Source organism: Eleutherodactylus coqui, chromosome 3 (assembly GCF_035609145.1).
Source record: "Eleutherodactylus coqui strain aEleCoq1 chromosome 3, aEleCoq1.hap1, whole genome shotgun sequence".
NCBI classification, from domain to species: Eukaryota; Metazoa; Chordata; class Amphibia; order Anura; family Eleutherodactylidae; genus Eleutherodactylus; species Eleutherodactylus coqui.
Window position 1 is genome coordinate 257,121,725 of NC_089839.1, and position 18,329 is coordinate 257,140,053.

Here is an 18,329-nt window from a genome sequence, read left to right on the forward strand (position 1 = left end):
TAGCGACATCGGCCCCATTGAAAGCAATAAGAAAAATCTGTGGTCCTCTCTGACAGCAGCAGCAGGGGATTCCTTCGTCCATGTGGGGAATCCCCTCACTCCCCGCCACTTCTGAAGGGATTCCCCGCAAAGTAGTTGCTCTATCTTGTGCCGGAAAGTGTGTGTATGATAGAGCCATATTTGGCTCTTGCAACACTGCTGTTTTGATGAGTTTGAGGAAGAAAATCCCCGGTGACCCCAATTCTGATGCCCCATATTGCAGGCTTGCGAAGAAACTGCTAAAGCAACCCTGCAGTTCTTTGTGGACCCTTGAAATATGAGTGCCAAAGTAATATTACAGATAAGGCCTTGTTTGTATCACTAGTTTATATATTCATTGTTCTGCTCTTATAACGGATTAGAACAAAGCAAGTGGCAGCGGCGCCAGATCCCTCGTATGTTGGGCACAAACGTCTCCCGATGGACCCCATTGACCATAATGGGATTCTTTGGGTTTTTAGCTGGGGAGTTCGACATTTTACGGTATGAAAAGTAGGACTGCAGTATTACTTCCAGGACATTAAAAAAAAAAATCTTATTTGTATAGTGCCAACTTATTCCGCAGCGCTTTCAGGTAAGTTATCTGTCTAGTGGAGCTTCCTCCACAGAAGTGAATGAGTCCTTACTGTTGTCACGACTGAAGCTTCATGTGTATGGCCACCTTCACTCCACTCAAAACCTTGGATCAGTGCTCCCCAAACTCCAGGCCTCATGAATGGGTCACACTTTCAGGATTTCCTTAATATTGCACAGGTAATATTTGTCCGTCAGAAATTGCCATATGTGACCTGTTGGGGGTGGAGGGGGGGGGGGGGGGGGGGGGGTAATGAAGACCTGAGTTTGGAAAGCACTGCCTTAAGGCCAATTTACATGGGACGAATGTCGGGCAAACTATGCCCGACACTCGTCCCTGTGTCCCTGCGCTCCTGCTCTGGAGCTAGCCCAGGTGGCTGTATTACGGAGCGGCCAGCGGGGAGGGGGGGGGGGCAGTGCAGGAGATTTCTCTCCTCTCGCTCCCTCGCCCCTCTCCATTGAGATATACAACGGCCGTTCACTACTGAACAGCGGCTGTTTAAACTGCAGTGATCTTTATCGCTCATCTTTTAAGTTTAAAAGCCGCCGTTCCATAGCAAACGGCCGCTGTGTATCTCAATGGAGAGGGGCGGGGGAGCGAGAGGAGAGAAATCCCCTGCACTGCCCCGCCCCCTGCTGGCTGCGCCGTGTGCAAGCCAGCTGTGCTAGCTCCAGTGCAGGAGCACGGGGACGCAGGGACGAGTGTTGGGCATCGCTTGCCCGACACTCGTCCTGTGTAAATGGGCCTTAGGCAGAAGTATCTTCATGATTCCTTTCTCCACCTTTTTGTCCTTATTGGCCATTAGCGCCTCTTACATTGGCAATGTGCTCCGTGACCCCAGCGAAGTCTGGTCTGGGAACCTTCTTACAGGAAGGGTTCAAACATGGCCAACTTCCTCGCAAACAATAACTTTGTTGTTGGCTGGCCGAAACAAGCATTCCTTATATTTCAAGTGATGACTTTTTTTTTCTTTCTTTTAATTATTTTTCTAATGGTTGAAATCTTCTGTGTTCATCACCGTTAGGTCTGTCTCACATGGTCGGTCGGGCCGGATTCCACATGCAGGAGCTCACAGCGGAATCTGGCTCTGACTGCGGGCAGCGACCCCCACATACCTTGTTTTCCTGTACTGTGGATGACCACAGACACTCACCATCGATCATGCGCAGTCCAGCTTTTTTTTTCCCCCCCTAAACATTCGTATTTCCCGTGTCGTCGCTAACCCGGGTACCCACGGCCTATCGCAATGTCGACTGCAGATGGGCCACGGGGCGGACAGCTTCCATTGACTTCAATGGAAGCCCTTCGTGTGGAGTCCACACAAAAATAGAACATGCTGTGATTTTTCATTCCAAATATTTGCATATAGTTTTAACTCTTTGCGTTATTGAATAAAGTGGTTTTGCTGTTACACTACGTGCTTTTTTGGCCCTGTGTGGATTTTATTTGGCGCTCTAATACGCGGTGAATAGTCAGTGAAAGTACATTGATCCACTCGCATCTGCTGCGTTTATTTACGTGTGTATCACACAGCCATTCATCGAGCACTGGCTGTGATTGGCTAAGCATCAGCCAATCACAGTCAGTGCTTCCAGCAGCAGGGGATTTTTCAATTCCTGAACAGAAGATGAAGAAGAGAAGCTACTGCGGTGCCCCAGACAGCGCGGGAGAGGTGATGTATACTTATGATTTTTTTTTCTTCAGTCACAGCTTATTTTTGGGGTAGGGCTTATATTTCAAGATACTCCTCCACCCCCCCCCCCCCCCCCCCCCCCCCACACACACACACACACACACACACACACACACACACACACACACACACACACACCTTCTTCCCTGAAAATCCTCGCTACTTTGTAGCGTCACATGCGACCACTACTATTTTTCTCGCGGTGATGCCGTGTCGCCTGTGTGAAGGAGGACTTATATGCAAATTGTATCTTACCGAGTATTAGGTGCAATAGAGCCCTATTCTCTATGGGGGCATATGAAAACGCTGTACATACATAATTACATTGCATATGTGTGGTTTCTTGGCAATGTGCATATAAAAAATGCCAAACAAGGAAAGTTTGGGAAAAACAAGCTGGAAGCCATGAGATACGCCATCATGCACAGGCATACGCAGTCACAATCAGCAGCTCCACAGGCTGTGTTTTTACATGAAGCGTTTTACCGCACGTTCGTGTAAGCCTGCCCTTAAGTGGTAGCTGGAGTCTGGGCCAAATTTTCAAAGCCTCCCTCATGTTTCCCCTTATTGCCATTATGTCCATCTGAATCCTGCTGCGTTCCAGCAGCTTCAGATTTCCGCTTTATTTAATATGGCTGCTGTGGAGCGCAAAAACTACATCTCCCACAATGCCCCACTGCCTGTTACTGACAAGCAACAAACTGTGTCCTCCTTACAGAATGTGAAGGTACTGAGCGTGCCCAACCAGTAAAACAGCGGAGCGTACAGGTTGTAACCATTGGGTACCAATGGTGAACTAAGTGGGGGAGCCCACCGGAGATACATCAGCTTTATAAAACAAGTCATAGGTAATTTTGCAATATAACATTGTCATCGCCTTATGAAGCATAGAACTTTTATTGTGACTCACCGGAATACCCCTTTAAGGCTCTTACTTTGATCTGCCCACCAGCTTACCTTTACATTACCTGTCGGACAGAATGAAGCTTTCTGTTCTAAACCAGATGCTTTGCACCTCGCTCCCCTTAACCTTCCATTGATTGCCTAGGACACTTTTTGTATCTTGCTCCAGGCCATTGAGCAGTTTTACTTTCTATATAGGAGTGCAGATTTTCCCCCCTTTTTTTAATTTTTAATTTTTTTTTTTTTTTTATACACTAGCTTCTGATTTTTTAAATCATACATCACTCAGTTTTCCGATGTATACCATTGACTCTTCATGATCCTCTATATGTTTGTTTGACACTTACAGATTGTCCCAAGACACCAGACACTCCGAAAAGTGACGCTGGCTCATCTGCAAGCAATGGAAGGCTGATAGCTTTGCAGAAACAGTTAGACATTGAGCTGAAAGTGAAACAAGGAGCAGAAAATATGATTCAGACGTACTCAAATGGTCCTTCAAAAGTAAGTCCGAATGTAATCAGGTTTTATCTTGCTTAAAATGGGTAATATTTAATATAATACCTTTTAACAGCCTTGCAGCCAAGAGTTGTGTGAAGTAAAGTGCAGCAGATCTGCATTACTTCTCCTTCCCTCATGACCAACTACCGGAAACTACGGAAACTTATTGATCAGAAATATTATTACAACCAATGGTCAAGTGAATAAGATCCTCACTACAATGGCGCCTGTCCTGGTTGGTTATATGAGACAGTAGGTAATGAGTCTTTGATGTTGTGTTCAAGCTTCTGAGGGCTGGACAACTGGATCAAGAAGTCATCAAAATGACAAGTCTTGTGGGGTGTCCGCAATATGCAGCGGGAGGTACCTGCCAATAATGGTCCAAGCAAGGACAGGTGGTGAACCTGCCATGGTGTCATGGGTGCCCAAGAATCAGTGGTGTGTGGGCAATGAGAGCTAGACTGTCTGGTCTGGTGCCACAGAAGAGCTACTGGTGAAGAAACTTACTGATAGATGTCTGATCCCACAATACAAGCTGCAGGGCTGACTGAGACCAAAGTGGCTGAGATGACCCATATGTATGCTTGAAAGCGCCTTTATAGTGGGCAGACCTGGACCACAGAGCAATGGCGGGAGGTGGTCTGGTAAATCACATCTTTTGCATCATATGAAGAGATGGCGGAGCCGGTGTGCTGCTCTCGAATGGTTTGAGGAACGCCACAGCATGTTCAAGGTGATGACTTGGCCTTTAAAATGTCATCCCACGATCTGATCGGGCATCTGTGGGATGTGCTGCTAACAACAAGCTGACTCCATTGGAGGCCACAACTTACCGAACTACTTTGATGTCTAACATTGGTGCTGCCCACCGCAGGAGTCCTTCAGAGTCGAGTAGGGTCCAGCGGGTCATCTGTCTTGGTAAAGGGGCGCTCCATCATAATAGGCTGGTGTGATTTGGTGTGTAGAATGTGGGAATATGGAGACAGAAGTGGCACAATGCGGTAGTAGACCCCAGTAGGAGTGCTCCTCCTGACCATCTAGTCACAACATTTAGGTATGTTCACTCGTGGTATAACTGCTGCACATCTTCCATCACAGATCTACATGTGGGAGATACAGCAGATTACCATACAGCCAAAATGAATTAAATATATATATCCCTCATCCAGTAAACTGTGTAGATTGACTTGTGGAATAAATCCCCGGTATGGCCATTTAAGCTGTAGATTTCACTCCTTCAAATGAGCGGGTGAAATCCTGTGATATATTTCCACCGAAGCCACGTGCAGATTTTGCGCTGCGGACGGCACGCCCCACATAGACCTCCTAACATTTCACAAGTTGAAGGCAGCAATGTCTTGTACAGCCAGACGTCAGAACGGTGAGCGTGATACAAAATGAACATGGATACTTGCGTCGTCGTGACAATGATTCTAGACGTGTGCATCCTCACGATGAGGAGTCGGTCATGTCTTCACGGACTTTCTGCAATTACCTGGAATTTGGTATCTTGGCACGTTGCAGCAAGTATATTCCCCAATGTGAATGTATAAAATGTATTTGTTTTTGGTTTGTTTACCTAGTATATTGCAAAAAGAAGCCCCCATGAAGAGCACCCTAGACTATTCACAAAGCAGTTAAGGACTCCAGTCTATAACATAGCGGCGCTGGTTGGTTTCAGTTTTAAACTTTTATTAAAAAAAATAAAAATAAAATAAAAAGTGTAAAGATGGTAATACATCATATATAACGAAAATAAACAAGATGCTAGAATATAATAAAGTGCGTAAGCCTTAGTGTAAAATGTACCATAAGAACAGAAGAATACACTCGGTCATCCCTGAGGAAGCTGCATCGCTTGCAGCACCCCTTCATGTATCTGTGGTCTCTAAGTTACATTAAGCGCCCGCCTTGTTCACCTGCAGTCGATGTGTTAAATACTTTCCTTCTTCTTTGTCTACAGGACAGAAAGCTGCTTGGCACGGCCCAGCAAATGCTTCAAGACAGCAAAACCAAGATTGAAGTCATCCGCATGCAGATCCTTCAGGCCATGCAGCAGACCCACGAAATGTCCTTTGATAACGGTAAAGCTTCAGAACAATGTACATACCTGATGTTTTACTTCCATCTAGAGCAGCGTCTGTTGTGTAGTGATGAGATGTTTCGGCCCTGAGCTGATGGGGTATATATGATCCTCACTCTTTCATGAAGAAAATGCCAAAAGTCTAAGGTCAAGGCAAAAATGGAATTAGAAAATCTGCGCGGGTCTACGCGCACAAGGACTCATTGGGCACCCGCAGGTAATTAAATACCTGTGGATGTCATTTTCCCCCGGTGCTCGGTTCACATGTGCAGGAAAACAAGCGCAGTATGCTCCATTTTCTGTGGTTTTCCCCACACGGACGGCTTCCATGGAAGCCGTCTGATCTGCGACACAGCTACGGATGACACTGGCTGTGTCGTGGATCCACGGGAAAGAAGTTTAAAAAAAATAAAATAAAAAAAAAAGGCACGGCGCATGCACGCGGCACTCCACCGGCATGCGGTATTCCCGCAGCAGAGTTCGACTCGGTGCCTGGCCAGTGACTCCTGCATACCTGTCTGGCGGCTTTTTTCTGTGCTGCTGATGTGCCAGCTGGAGCTCCGTTGTGCATGTGTAGTAGGCACCGGTGCTAGGCGTTGACACGGAAACTGCAATACTTCTGAGGTGCCGCGGGACGGACGGCTTCCATTGACTTCAGTGGAAGCCGTCTGGGCGTAGCCCGCACAGAATCGCAGCATGCCGCGGTTTCTCCTCCACATGCAGATAATTGCAATCTGTTTCCGTTCATGGAGATGAAATCCCGTATTTCCATGGCATGCTACAGGGCAGTATTTGCTGGTGGATGCTCACTGCGGACTCCGCAATGCAAATCCAGCCGTGTACAGGCGGCCTGAGGCAGGGTCCACACGGGGCGGATTTGCCGCAGAAATTCTGTCTGGAAGTTCGCCGCGGCAAATCCGCCTGCGGACGTTAATCTCGGGATACGCCAGCCATTTGGACGACATTTCTCAGAAATCTCGTACACACGGTATGGCAAATCCACCACGGCAAAAGCCGCCGTTGCAGATTTGCCGGTTGCAGCATGTTTATTTTATTTTTTTTCTTTTCTTCCGCTGCGGTTGCATTCTAGTCTATGAAAGCGCCGGTCGCAGCGGAAGAGCAAGCGCCCAGGCCGCTTCAAAGCAGCGCTTCTCCCGGCGGAAATCTTGCGTTTTTTCGCTGCGGCCAAATTCCATTTCCTGGAATCCAGCATGTGAGAACCCAGGCTAAAGGTGTCCATTGCTCTGTGTTGCTGGTCATGTGCGATTGGTGCCAAAAGCTGGGACGGTCAATGATCACGACTGCAAAGGAGGCAATAAAAGTTTTACCAGACAACGGGCCGCTTGCTCTGTGCATGTTCTGTTATTGTATACAAGCTCTTTCTAAATAGTTTGCAATTCAGACATGTCAGACGGCACCAGGGCGGCTGAGGGCTGAAGTTGAGTTGCTAAAATAAACTATCCACTAGTCTAATGTAAATTCATGTTTTTTGTGTATGGTCCTTATTGCACAGCTTTAATGCCACCACATTTTAGTATTTGTATTATGTCCACAATACCCAGGCTTAGGCCGGTCTCTCACAGGTGATCTGGATTCTGCATGTAGGAGCCCACAGTGGAATCCGACTCTGACCCTGGCTGGCAACCCTGCATTCTTCTTTATTAGGGATGACCATGGGCGTTCGCTGTTGGTCATGCACAGTATAGATATATATTTTTTTTTCCCCGCATTGTTGCTAGACAATGACTCTGGTACCTGTGGGTTGGCTGTGGGTTGGACTGCTTCCATTGACTTCAAGCCACGGCATCCACAGCAAAATAGAGCGTGCTGCCAGTTTTACCCTCTGCAATCTACTTGTTTCTATGAGTGTGAAGGAAAAGTGTTTTTTGTGGTTCATACCCGTCAATGCATGCCTTTTGCTGCGGATCCTCCTTGCAGACACCGGTCGTGGAAACCGCAATGGAAGTCCAGTCATGTGAGACCGGCCTTACCGTGGTTCTTCTAAATCAATCTTTGATCACCACGGTCTGGTTATTGGGGCATTCTGGGTTCGGATCCGTACCACTGGGGGTCTGAGTAATATGGATTTTAAAATCCAGCCATTTTATGGTAATTTAAAAATGACCCATTTCCAAGCTACTTCTGTGACATGTCATAGGATGAAATTGGAGGTACAGTTGCCCAACTTTGAACCGCTGTAGACCAATCCTCAGAATAGAGCCCATGATGTTAAGTGTTGCCACCAGGAACCAGTGCCGATCAACTGCTCACTGGGCCGCTGCCAGTGTACAAAGTCGGACGGGGACATCTCTACACACTTTTGCAGTCGATGGCAGATCCTTGGCTATCAACTATTGATGACCTATGACCTGAGGATAGGTAATCAATAGTTCAGAGTTGGACAAACCCTTTAAAGTCCTGTTGGAACCTATGAATAATAACTTTAAGTATACCTGATAGCTAGATTTAATAATGAACATCTACTGCATGGCATGAATCTCTACACTTCAGCATTTTGCTTGCAAAACAAAACTTAGAGACTGTCACAATGTTTAAGCAGCCCTGACTGAGAGCACCATAAGGTAATGCCGGTCACACTGATATGTCTGCTGTGTAGATCTGTGCAGTAGTTCTGGAGAAACTTGCATTTAATTAGTAGTAGCAAGACATAGAAATAGTCCTGCTTGTTCATGAGCTGCAGCTAGCCACACCCACCCCACCCTCCAGCCAATGATTGGTAGCTCTCTATGCACAGTAATAGGCAGACAGCTGTCAATCATTGGCTGGAGGGCAGGGTGGGTGTGGCTAGCCTGCAGCTCATGAATATCCAGGACTACTAGTTTTTTCAAACCCCGCACAGATCCACCCAGGAGAGATATCCCTGCAATCAGTGTGACTGTCACTACCTCATGCTGCCCTCACAGGGGTGCAAAAAGATAATGACAGCTCCTTCAAGGCCGACTTCACATTGACCAGGGCGATATCGTCTCGTGATTCATGGCCCAATATCCCTCTCGCAACCCTTCTGAAAACCCCTGGATGCGAGGCGTTTTCACATAGAGACAACCTTGCATCCCTGCTTGTCTGAAGTAATCCCCCGGCGTGGCTGTCACCGCTGCGGCAGGAGATCAACGTGTTCTCCCTTTGTTTTCAATGGGGCCGGCGCTGCTGCAGCCAGTCCCATTGAAAACAATGGACGATATTGCAAAAAGAAGGGACATGCTGAGATTTTAAATTTTTTTTCACGCAACATCGCAGAAGCGAAAACCTCGCAAATGAGAATGAAACCATTGAAATTTTATTGGTTTCATAATCGTGCATTTTCACTCGCTCTTGCATCGCACGTTTTTTCCGCCAGTGTGAAGCTGGCCTTCGTCAAGTGTGTGAATGTCTCCTTGCTTTTAGCGATTGTACTCTTGTCCAGCTTCATCATGACTTGTTGCTTCTACAATGTCGATAGGACTGTTAATCTTCCATCTAACGTTTTTGCACTGCTTTCAGCAAAACCTGTGATTAGCCCACTGGAGCTCCGAATGGAAGAATTACGGCATCACTTTAGGATAGAGTTCGCAGTGGCAGAAGGAGCCAAAAACGTAATGAAGCTGCTAGGATCCGGGAAGGTGACGGACAGGAAAGCCCTTACTGAAGTAAGTTCTGCTAAGGGTTTTGTCAGCGAGGAGACTTATACAAAGGTTGCAAGTCAAAGGTTCAAGCTGCTCACCTCCACATATTGTCCTCCATGGAATTGTATCTCCTTGGCAGCTGACGGTGCTTTAGAGATCGCTGTGGGTTGCTGCAGCACGGACCGTGTATGAAGGATGGATTTACGCATTCTCTATGCAGCCGAATAAAAAATTCCAAACTTTATTCTTGAATAGTTAAAAACCTACTAGGCCGAGCGTATTGACTAGTGAAGAATACATTTTGGAAAATTTTAATTCGCCTGCATACGGAGTGCGAGAATATATATTCATACACGTTCTGGCGCACAAAAATAACTTATATAGGGTAGGTGATAAGTTCCCGATTATTGGGAGTCTGTCCACTGTGACCCCCATGATCATAAGAATGGGGATCCTGAATGAATGGAGCGGGGGCTGTGCATATTCATTATCACGCCATTCACTATCACTCCATTCACGGGACGGCTGGATATAGCCCAGTGCTTGTATTCCATCTGCCTAACCTGGTTCTGTAGTTTTTCTTGTGCTTCCTCTCTCACAGTCCCATAGAAGTGAGTAGAGCGGTAGTGCGCTGTTGTGGCCACCACTCTATTCATACAGGAAGTGCTCAGGAACCCCTTTCTTGTGATTGGTGGGAGTCCGGCCACTGGGACCCCTATCAGACACTTACCCTGCGGATAGGTGATGAGCTCAAGGGGATGTTCCACAAAAATACTTCAGAGTTTACATTGTAACCGACTATGCTTGCAGCATTCTTGATTTCCCTGGCATTACTTCTGCATTGCAGCCTGAGCCAGAAGGGTTTAGTCATGGCTAATACATGATACCTCAGAATCTGACAGCTCCGGTGCAGTTGGGTTTGGTGTTTTTCTTGGGTGGAGTAGTGTTTGACTTTTGAAGTTTATTTTAGGTGAGGTCCGTCCCTCCTCTGGCAGACGGCTCTGTGATAATGCACATTTGCTGGATAAGTAGGCTTAAATAATCCATTTACTATAAATCACTCGAGTCACATAAAATGGTTTTCAAGGTTTTTGCATCTCTTTATTTTGTGTGGTAATCGGAGTAATAAAGCGTAGCGCGGTTTTACCAACTTCTATCCCGCGAGAATCTGTAGGTAACACAGTGGCGCAGTATTGTGCGAACGTCCATGCTCAACATCGGGTTTCTATATGCGAATGCAGAGCCCTTTATTGCATACAAATAGTTCTAGCAATGGTGTGTTTCAACTATTTTTGTTGAAACCAAACTTGCATGTAAAAGATGCTCATCATGCTATCACCTGGGTTTCTATTTTTTCCCCCCTTTTTGAAGTCATTGGGTGATCCGCATCCAGCACACGCTGCAGTTCCCAAAACCCTTGGCAGCTTCTAAATCGGAATAAAAGCCATAGTGTGTAAATGAGAAATTCTCTGTACATCCGGGTAAAATAATGCATCGCCAGAACTGCAGTGCAAACGCCCTGTATGAGCCTGGACAAATATTGGCTCCCTTACAGCATGTGCATATCGGACCGTTCCTCAATGGGGATCCTAATAGGGGGACATGCGAAGAGCACTTGAATGGGTGTTGTGGGGGTTGTATTATTTACTTGTACAGTATGCAAGCATCGGCAGCGGTATGTTTGAGGAGATGCTTACATTTGGAAGAGGGGTGTCATAGGATAGTCCCTTTTTAAGGCTTAAAGGGGTTGTCTCACGCCGAAACGTTTTTTTTTCCATAGGCCCCTCGTTCAGCGCAGGACAACCCCAAAGGATGTGTTAAAAAAAAAAAAATTTATTACTTACCCGAATCCCCGCTCTGCGACGTCTTCCTTCTTCTTCCTTCACCAAGATGGCCGCCGGGATCTTCACCCACGATGCACCGCGGGTCTTCTCCCATGGTGCATCGTGGGCTCTGTGCGGTCCATTGCCGATTCCAGCCTCCTGATTGGCTGGAATCGGCACATGTGACGGGGCGGAGCTATGATGACCAGCTCTCCAGCACGAGCGGCCCCATTCACCAGGAAGAAGACCGCACAGCGCAAGCGCGTCTAAAAAAGCAAGAAGACATCAGAATTAGACGGATCCATGGCGACGGGGACGCCAGCAATGGAGCAGGTAAGTGAATAACTTCTGTATGGCTCATATTTAATGCATGATGTACATTACAAAGTGCATTAATATGGCCATACAGAAGTGTATAACCACACTTGCTATCGCGAGACAACCCCTTTTAACCTGGGTGGTTTGAGAGTAGAAGAAAAACTGATCTGCTTTAGGCCTCCAGCACACTTCCCATGTGTGCAAGTTGTGTCTGAGTGGCTCAGGCACAACACTCATCAGACAGCGCACAGACACCAGTCGGTTTGACACATAGGTGGCATGCAATAGCATGTCCTATTTCTTGTCTGATATGTACAGATATACTACCGCAATGTGTGTATTGTTTTTTTTGGTTTTTTTTCATGCTGTAGAATGATTTTTAGATGTTTTGCTACATTGTGTCCTGCTGTGTATGTTACAAATTGCCGTTGATTACTGCTGAACTGCTTGCAAGAGCATATCTCTTCCATCTCGGTGGAATAGAACTGAAGAAAGCAGCATGTCGTTAGTTGGGGAAAATCTAGATGACGGACAGTAGGATTAAGATCCTCTAAATTGTGACCTTCTGGTAAAGCTACTATATATAGTAGTATCGATTCCTCATGTGGAATACATTAGAGGTGGTTCTTCTTGCTGCACTGCTGATCCTCCAGTCGTCAGGCTTCTGTACATCTTAGGCCTCCCTCACACGGGCGTTTTTGTACAGCGTTTAGCGCTGCGTTTTCAGTGCTGCGCTAAACGCTGTACAACGCTCCCATTCATTTCAATGGGACTGCTCACTCAAGGCTGAAAACGCAGTGCTTCCAGCGCTTTACTTCTATGGAACCGTCAGTCTCGATTCTTATGTATGGTGATATCCATGTTCTAAAGCACACCGTTTCGGACGAACTCTGCAGCAAAAGGACATCACCGTTCTGGATGGACGGAGCTCGTACCGCTTCACACTGCTGTAGCTTCAGTTTTATTTGCTACAAACGTGGTTTCTCTGTAAAATGACACCAGAAGCTGGTGTGTAATACCGATGGCAGCTACAGCCGTTTGTAGAGGTGTCGAGAATACTGAATTTATGGCTGTCACTTTTCAGTGGGTGTGCAGAGCAGAGGAAAAGGGGGATGGGCAACCAGCAGAGAAAATTTGTGATTCTCCTACCACTTACCAGGTCGCATGTAACCTTCTCCACCCAATCAATCAGAGAGCATGCTTGCTCTCTTGTTGCCACACATGGGGGTCTTTCCCAGAAAAGGATTGAGAGTGAAAGCATGATGACTTGCTCATCTAATCACTCCTCTGCACCCGGCAGATGCTGTCATTGCCGCCAACAGCATCTAAATGTTTTTCTGTTAAAAAAAAAAAAGAGAGAAATTTCCCCCTTTTACACAAGGTTTTTAAAATTGAAAAAACAAAACTATACATAATCAGTATTGCCACATATCATGTACCATAAAAGATTACATTTTCCAGCACTGTTTTTTTTTTTTCTAATGCTAAAATAGCAGTTCTCTGTTCATCACATTTTGCCGAAACAGAAATTTAAAAAAAATCCTCAGTCATATATATCAAAATAGTGTCAATAAAAACTGAATCATCTTGCACGAAAACATTAAACCTATGACGACAGCCTACTATATATACTCCGCCCGAGGTGAGGTCTAATAGATTGAGTTACATGACAGACATGGAGGTCTGAGGCTTCTGGCTGCCATGGGAGCCTGTTGGTATCTTGTGATCATGCTGCAGCGTGATGATATCTGGCAGAAAGGGCTCCCTTCCCCTGTCATCTGCTTACATGGTGCAGTTACTGATTGGGACATGTAAGGGGTTAAACTGCCAGGATCTGATGATTCTCTGCTACTGGCTGTTAGAGCAGGAGCCTGGCTGTTAATCAGCCAAGCCACTGCCTTAGGCTCCCTGTCCACGGGCGTAGCCGCCCAGGAGCAGGGGAGAGCTGACTGTTCTCCGCACTGAGCATATCTGACAGATAGGCTCACCGTCGAGATTCGCCATGATTCTCCGTTCGTGATTCCATTTACAGTGTATCACCCGTGGGATATATCCATGCGTAATACACTGTGACAATACGCCTACATGATTGAGCCCATAGAATAAAGTTAACGTAACACTTGACACATGTTGGACGGCGTAAAAATAAATGACCTCAAAAAACAGGGTGAAATTTGTTTTTTTTATTTTGAGATGCTTAAACGTGTTAAAGTGCGATGTATTTGTAACATTTTTGTAACCTTTTTCCGTTAATCTAAACTCTGATGGACTTTCTATGGTTTTCAGGCTCAGTCAAGATTTAATGAATCCAGTCAGAAGCTGGACCTCCTGAAATACTCTCTAGAACAAAGACTCAGTGAACTCCCCAAAAATCACCCGAAAAGCAATATCATCATAGAAGAGCTGTCTATGGTTGCATCTCCGACTTTGAGCCCACGACAAAGTATGATCTCTACACAGAACCAGTACAGTACACTATCCAAGCCAGCTGCTCTAACAGGTAAACCGAAGAATCCTTCCGTGATGGACGGGAGTTCAAGTTGTGAAATAAGAGTGCAATGATCTAGTAGTCATTTAGATGGTAAAAGCAGAATGGTGGCTCAGTGGTTAGCACTATTGCCTTGCCGTGTTGGTGTACTGCATTTAAAGGACAACCTCTGCATGGGGTTTATATGTTCTTCCTGCGTTCGCTTGGCTATGGGTTGCTCTGATTTCCTCTCACTCTGCTAAGGCATACTGATAGGTGAGTATAGATTGTGAACCGCAGAGCCCAGTGTAAATTTCAGTTGCTGTCCAGAAGTTGGGCACCCTTCTACCCCACGTAGCTCCCTGTGATGCTTCTATTTTCTGAAATGAGTGATGTAGCAATACATACATGGGGTGGTCTCGTACATTGGAGAAGGATCAGGCATATTGAATTTCAACTGGTCTGATCCTTTGTTCTCAAGGGGGATACGCCAAAAAAGTGTTTTGCTCTCCTCTTCCTATTGAGAACATATGCACACTTGGCAGGACGGAGCAAGCATGTGTTATTGGGAGGAAACGCGGTCTGCTAAACGAGTGTTCAGCCAATAGCTATTGAATATATATTGCCAACTTTTATGACCCAAATCGCACATGAAAAGTTTTTATCTAAGCTTATCTTGGGATTTGTGGCCACTTATTTCTTCCAAGTTGCAGCAATAGTTAGAAACAACAGTGCATGGTATTCTATTACATAGCAGCAGCCTCATCAGCCATACTCGCAGTTCCAGGGTTTGAAGCAAGATTTGCTTTTACCAGCTACACATAGGATGGCTGATAAATCTGATCGGTAGGGATTAGAGATGAGCGAGCGTACTCGGTAAGGACAGATACTCAAGCGAGTATCGTCCTTAGCGAGTACCTGCCTGCTCGCCCGCAAAGATTCGGGGGGGAGGGGGAGAGATCTCTCTCTTAACCACCCCCGCTCACTCCTGCAACACAGCACTCGACCCCGCCGGCACCCGGACGGACGATCAGGCAGGTACTTGGTGAGGACGATACTCGAGTATCTGTCCTTACTGAGAACGCTCGCTCATCTCTAGTAGGGATCTCACAGATGAACCCACCCCCACTCCAACCGATCCCAAAAACCAGGGTCCTGTATTCCCCTCTTCAGCCATAAAAGGCTTGCAGCATCCTTTACAATGACTTCAGATTGAATGAAGCAGAGGTCACACCTGCACGGCGCTACTCATTCATTTCAACGGGACTGATGGAAATGGACAAGTGCGAGCACCTGGCTACCGCCGGCAGTCCTATTGAACACGAATGGAGCAGCGTTGTGCGTGTGTGACCTCTGCTCCATTCAGTCTTTGCATTGAGAGTGCAGTGAGGAGGAGGGGGGACATGAAACCTCTTTTCTGAGAATCAATGGGAGTCACAGCAGTGAGATCCCTACCGATCGGACATCGATCACCTATTCTGTGGTTGGGTATTAAAGTGAATGTTCGTTTTACTTGCATAGTGGATCTCCGCTCTCTTCCTTGCAGCCACTTTGTTCTGCGCTTTGGTCAGTGAGGTTCAGCTGGGTTATTAAGCTGCTACCTTGCAGTGACTGGTGAAGCATTAGGATATGCAGTCTAGTCCTCTAATGGCTGAAAACCTCCCAGATGGATGCAGAATTCTGCAGCGACCTCCATTAGATTGCTTCTTCTATAAGGGTATATTTGCTTTAACTGCAACCGTGGCACAACAAGCCTGCTTACCATTGTCTCGTTGGTCTCCATTGTGGTCAAATACATGTTGTAACGTTGTGACCCATATCCGAAATGCTGCGCTCTGCTGGTGTTGAGCATGATCATCGCTGCTTGTCTGCCTTCCGAGACCTCTCCAGCCTCATGCCGCTTCTCCGCCAGTGCTTGTATATCTACAGATTATGTAGGTTAATTAGCTTCTAATTGGCATCTGACTAAGTGCATCTACTCATGTTCCTGGTGGGTGGCTGAGGTTGTAGCACCACTGGGACCGGAGTGATATATACTTGAGTCAAGTTCTGCTATTATTGGACTGCATTTCTAGAAGTAGAGCAGCAAATTTGTGATATTTACATCTAAAATATTAAAGGAAACCCGTCAGCAGATTTTTGCAATGTAATATTAGTGCAGCGCTGCAATGTGTAAACTGCGCTCATCTACACGGCCCTATTGCTGGTCATGTTAATAAAACTATACCGGAGTCCTCTGCTTCTAACGATCTCCCACGCCAAATGTAAAACATGCAGACCGGTTCCCAGCGCAGCGGGGATGACGTTGGGGAAAAAGCCACAGATGAGCTGGTCCGGCCTACCTACCACACCAGTCTGGAAAGCCAATTACCCCCGCTACGGCTTTATTAGCATGACCAGCAATAGGGTCTTGTAGAAGAGCGCAGTACGTACATTGCAGCGCCGCACTTGAATGCTGACTGGTTCCCTTTAAAATTTTTCAGCTTGCCAATAAGTTTCTATGAGCAGTTCTTGTAGTGATGTTGCAGGACCTGTTTTATGGTAATTGATGCTGGCCATATTGTAATCATGCAGTATTTTAATCTCATACAGCCCCATCCCATTAAAGAGTTCCGTCTAATTGTCAAATGACTTTTGAGATACAAGCGTCTGCTTTCTCCTCCTCACTGTGCCGTGTCCGGTATCACACATAGCCTTCATTCAAGTGAATAAGGCTGAGATACAACGCGGGATGCAGATCTTTTATTTTTTGAAACTGCGCCATTCTTGTCCATGAGCGGCTTTTATTTTATCCCGGGAAAACTTTTTTAAAAAGGGTTCCATAAAATGTTATAATGGACAGAGGATCCTGTGGGTATATTTTTGAGACCTCCAAGTACCATACTGAAGCATGTTGAATGTAGAGCGCCATCTACCTGTCAGCAATTGAAAGCATTAGGCGAGCTTCTAGGATTCCCCTTTTAGACTACAGTGGCAAGAAGGAATGAACCCCTTGGCTTTACGTGGATTTCTGCATTGATTACGAATGACACGTTGATTGTGTTTTGTCTATAGCTAAAGGCTCATGCACACGGCGGCTTTTTGCTGCGGAATCCTATAGGATTACATATTATGCTCTAGGAGTGAACTTGAGAGACTCATTCTTGGGGAGATTAGCAACAGTTCAGATTTTTTTTTCCATTAGTAGATCATTTTGAATAAACGTGAATCGACGTGTGGTCAAGTCTAAAGCCCCATTTATTGCCCGACACTCATCCCCGCATGTACTCGCTCCCGTGCTGTTGCACAGGAGCGAGTATCGTTGGCTTGTAGTGGGGAGGCAGGAGGAGGTTTCACTCCTAGCTCTTCCCTGCCCTTCTCCATTCACTAACACAGTGGCTGTTCAGTACTGAACAGCTGCTATTTACACTGAATGATCATAGTTCAGCTCATTGTCTATCGTTTATGCAGCATAAACGAGGGATGATGAGCTGATTGTTTACTGTAAATAGCAGCCATTCAGTACCGAACGGCCGCTATGTCAGTGAATGGAGAAGGGCGGGGGAGAGCGAGGAGTGAAATCTCCTGCTGGCTGCTCTGCCAGAGAGCCAGTGATGCTAGCTCCTGTGCAACAGCACGGGAGCGAGTACATGTGGGCACGAGTGTCTGGTATCGTTTGACCAACATTCGTCCCGTGTAAATGGGCCTTAAGCAAAGCTTTTGCAGCATTTTTCCGGCTGTGTCTGTCTATAACGCACATATGAGATCTTCTGAAAGTTGTTTGTGCCTTGGAATGGTTCGAACAACTTTATTTTTTTTTATTTATTTATTTTTTTGAGAAGGAACAGATCTGTCAGTAACCAGACTGTGTGTTTTATATTTAATGGGGAAAGCACCTATGAATCCACACTTATTATTTTATCTTGTTAATTTAGTGATCAATGTGCTCATTAAAAGAACAGTCCACCTCTTTGGTCATATTCATCATTGCACTCTGAACATGCTCAGAGCGTGGAAAACACAGAAACCAGGCAGCAACTACTGTCGGCTCTCTCCATCCCAATCCTGGCTCCTCCTCTCCACTGACATCACTATCATTAACACTTTCCCCTCATGCTCACTGGACGTGAAGCAGTTAACCCTCTGAAGGAATCATGTGCTTGAGTGCATTTATACAGATCACAGGGTGTCTTTGCCTTCAAAGGGTTAATCCCCACAAGTTCAGTGAGCACACTTGTCAGAGGGAGTGTTAATAGTAATGTCAGCAGGGAGGTGGCATACCATAGTCCAGGATCGGGAGGGGGAGAGCTGACTGCACTCGCTGCC

At 46.2% G+C, this 18,329-nt stretch overlaps 1 protein-coding gene across 2 annotated transcripts in view; it reads left to right on the top strand.

Moving 5' to 3' along the window:
- Positions 1 to 18,329, top strand: part of PKN2 (protein kinase N2) — a 117,353-nt gene that overhangs the window by 65,842 nt on the left and 33,182 nt on the right. For both annotated transcript variants that reach the window (XR_010791258.1, XM_066597323.1), the window contains exons 3-6: positions 3,559 to 3,713; positions 5,674 to 5,794; positions 9,295 to 9,440; positions 13,844 to 14,057. Coding sequence is in view for 1 of the 2 variants with exons in the window: in XM_066597323.1 (XP_066453420.1) it covers positions 3,559 to 3,713; positions 5,674 to 5,794; positions 9,295 to 9,440; positions 13,844 to 14,057 (636 nt within the window). In the remaining variant the exon portion in view is untranslated. The remainder of the gene's footprint in view (positions 1 to 3,558; positions 3,714 to 5,673; positions 5,795 to 9,294; positions 9,441 to 13,843; positions 14,058 to 18,329) is intronic.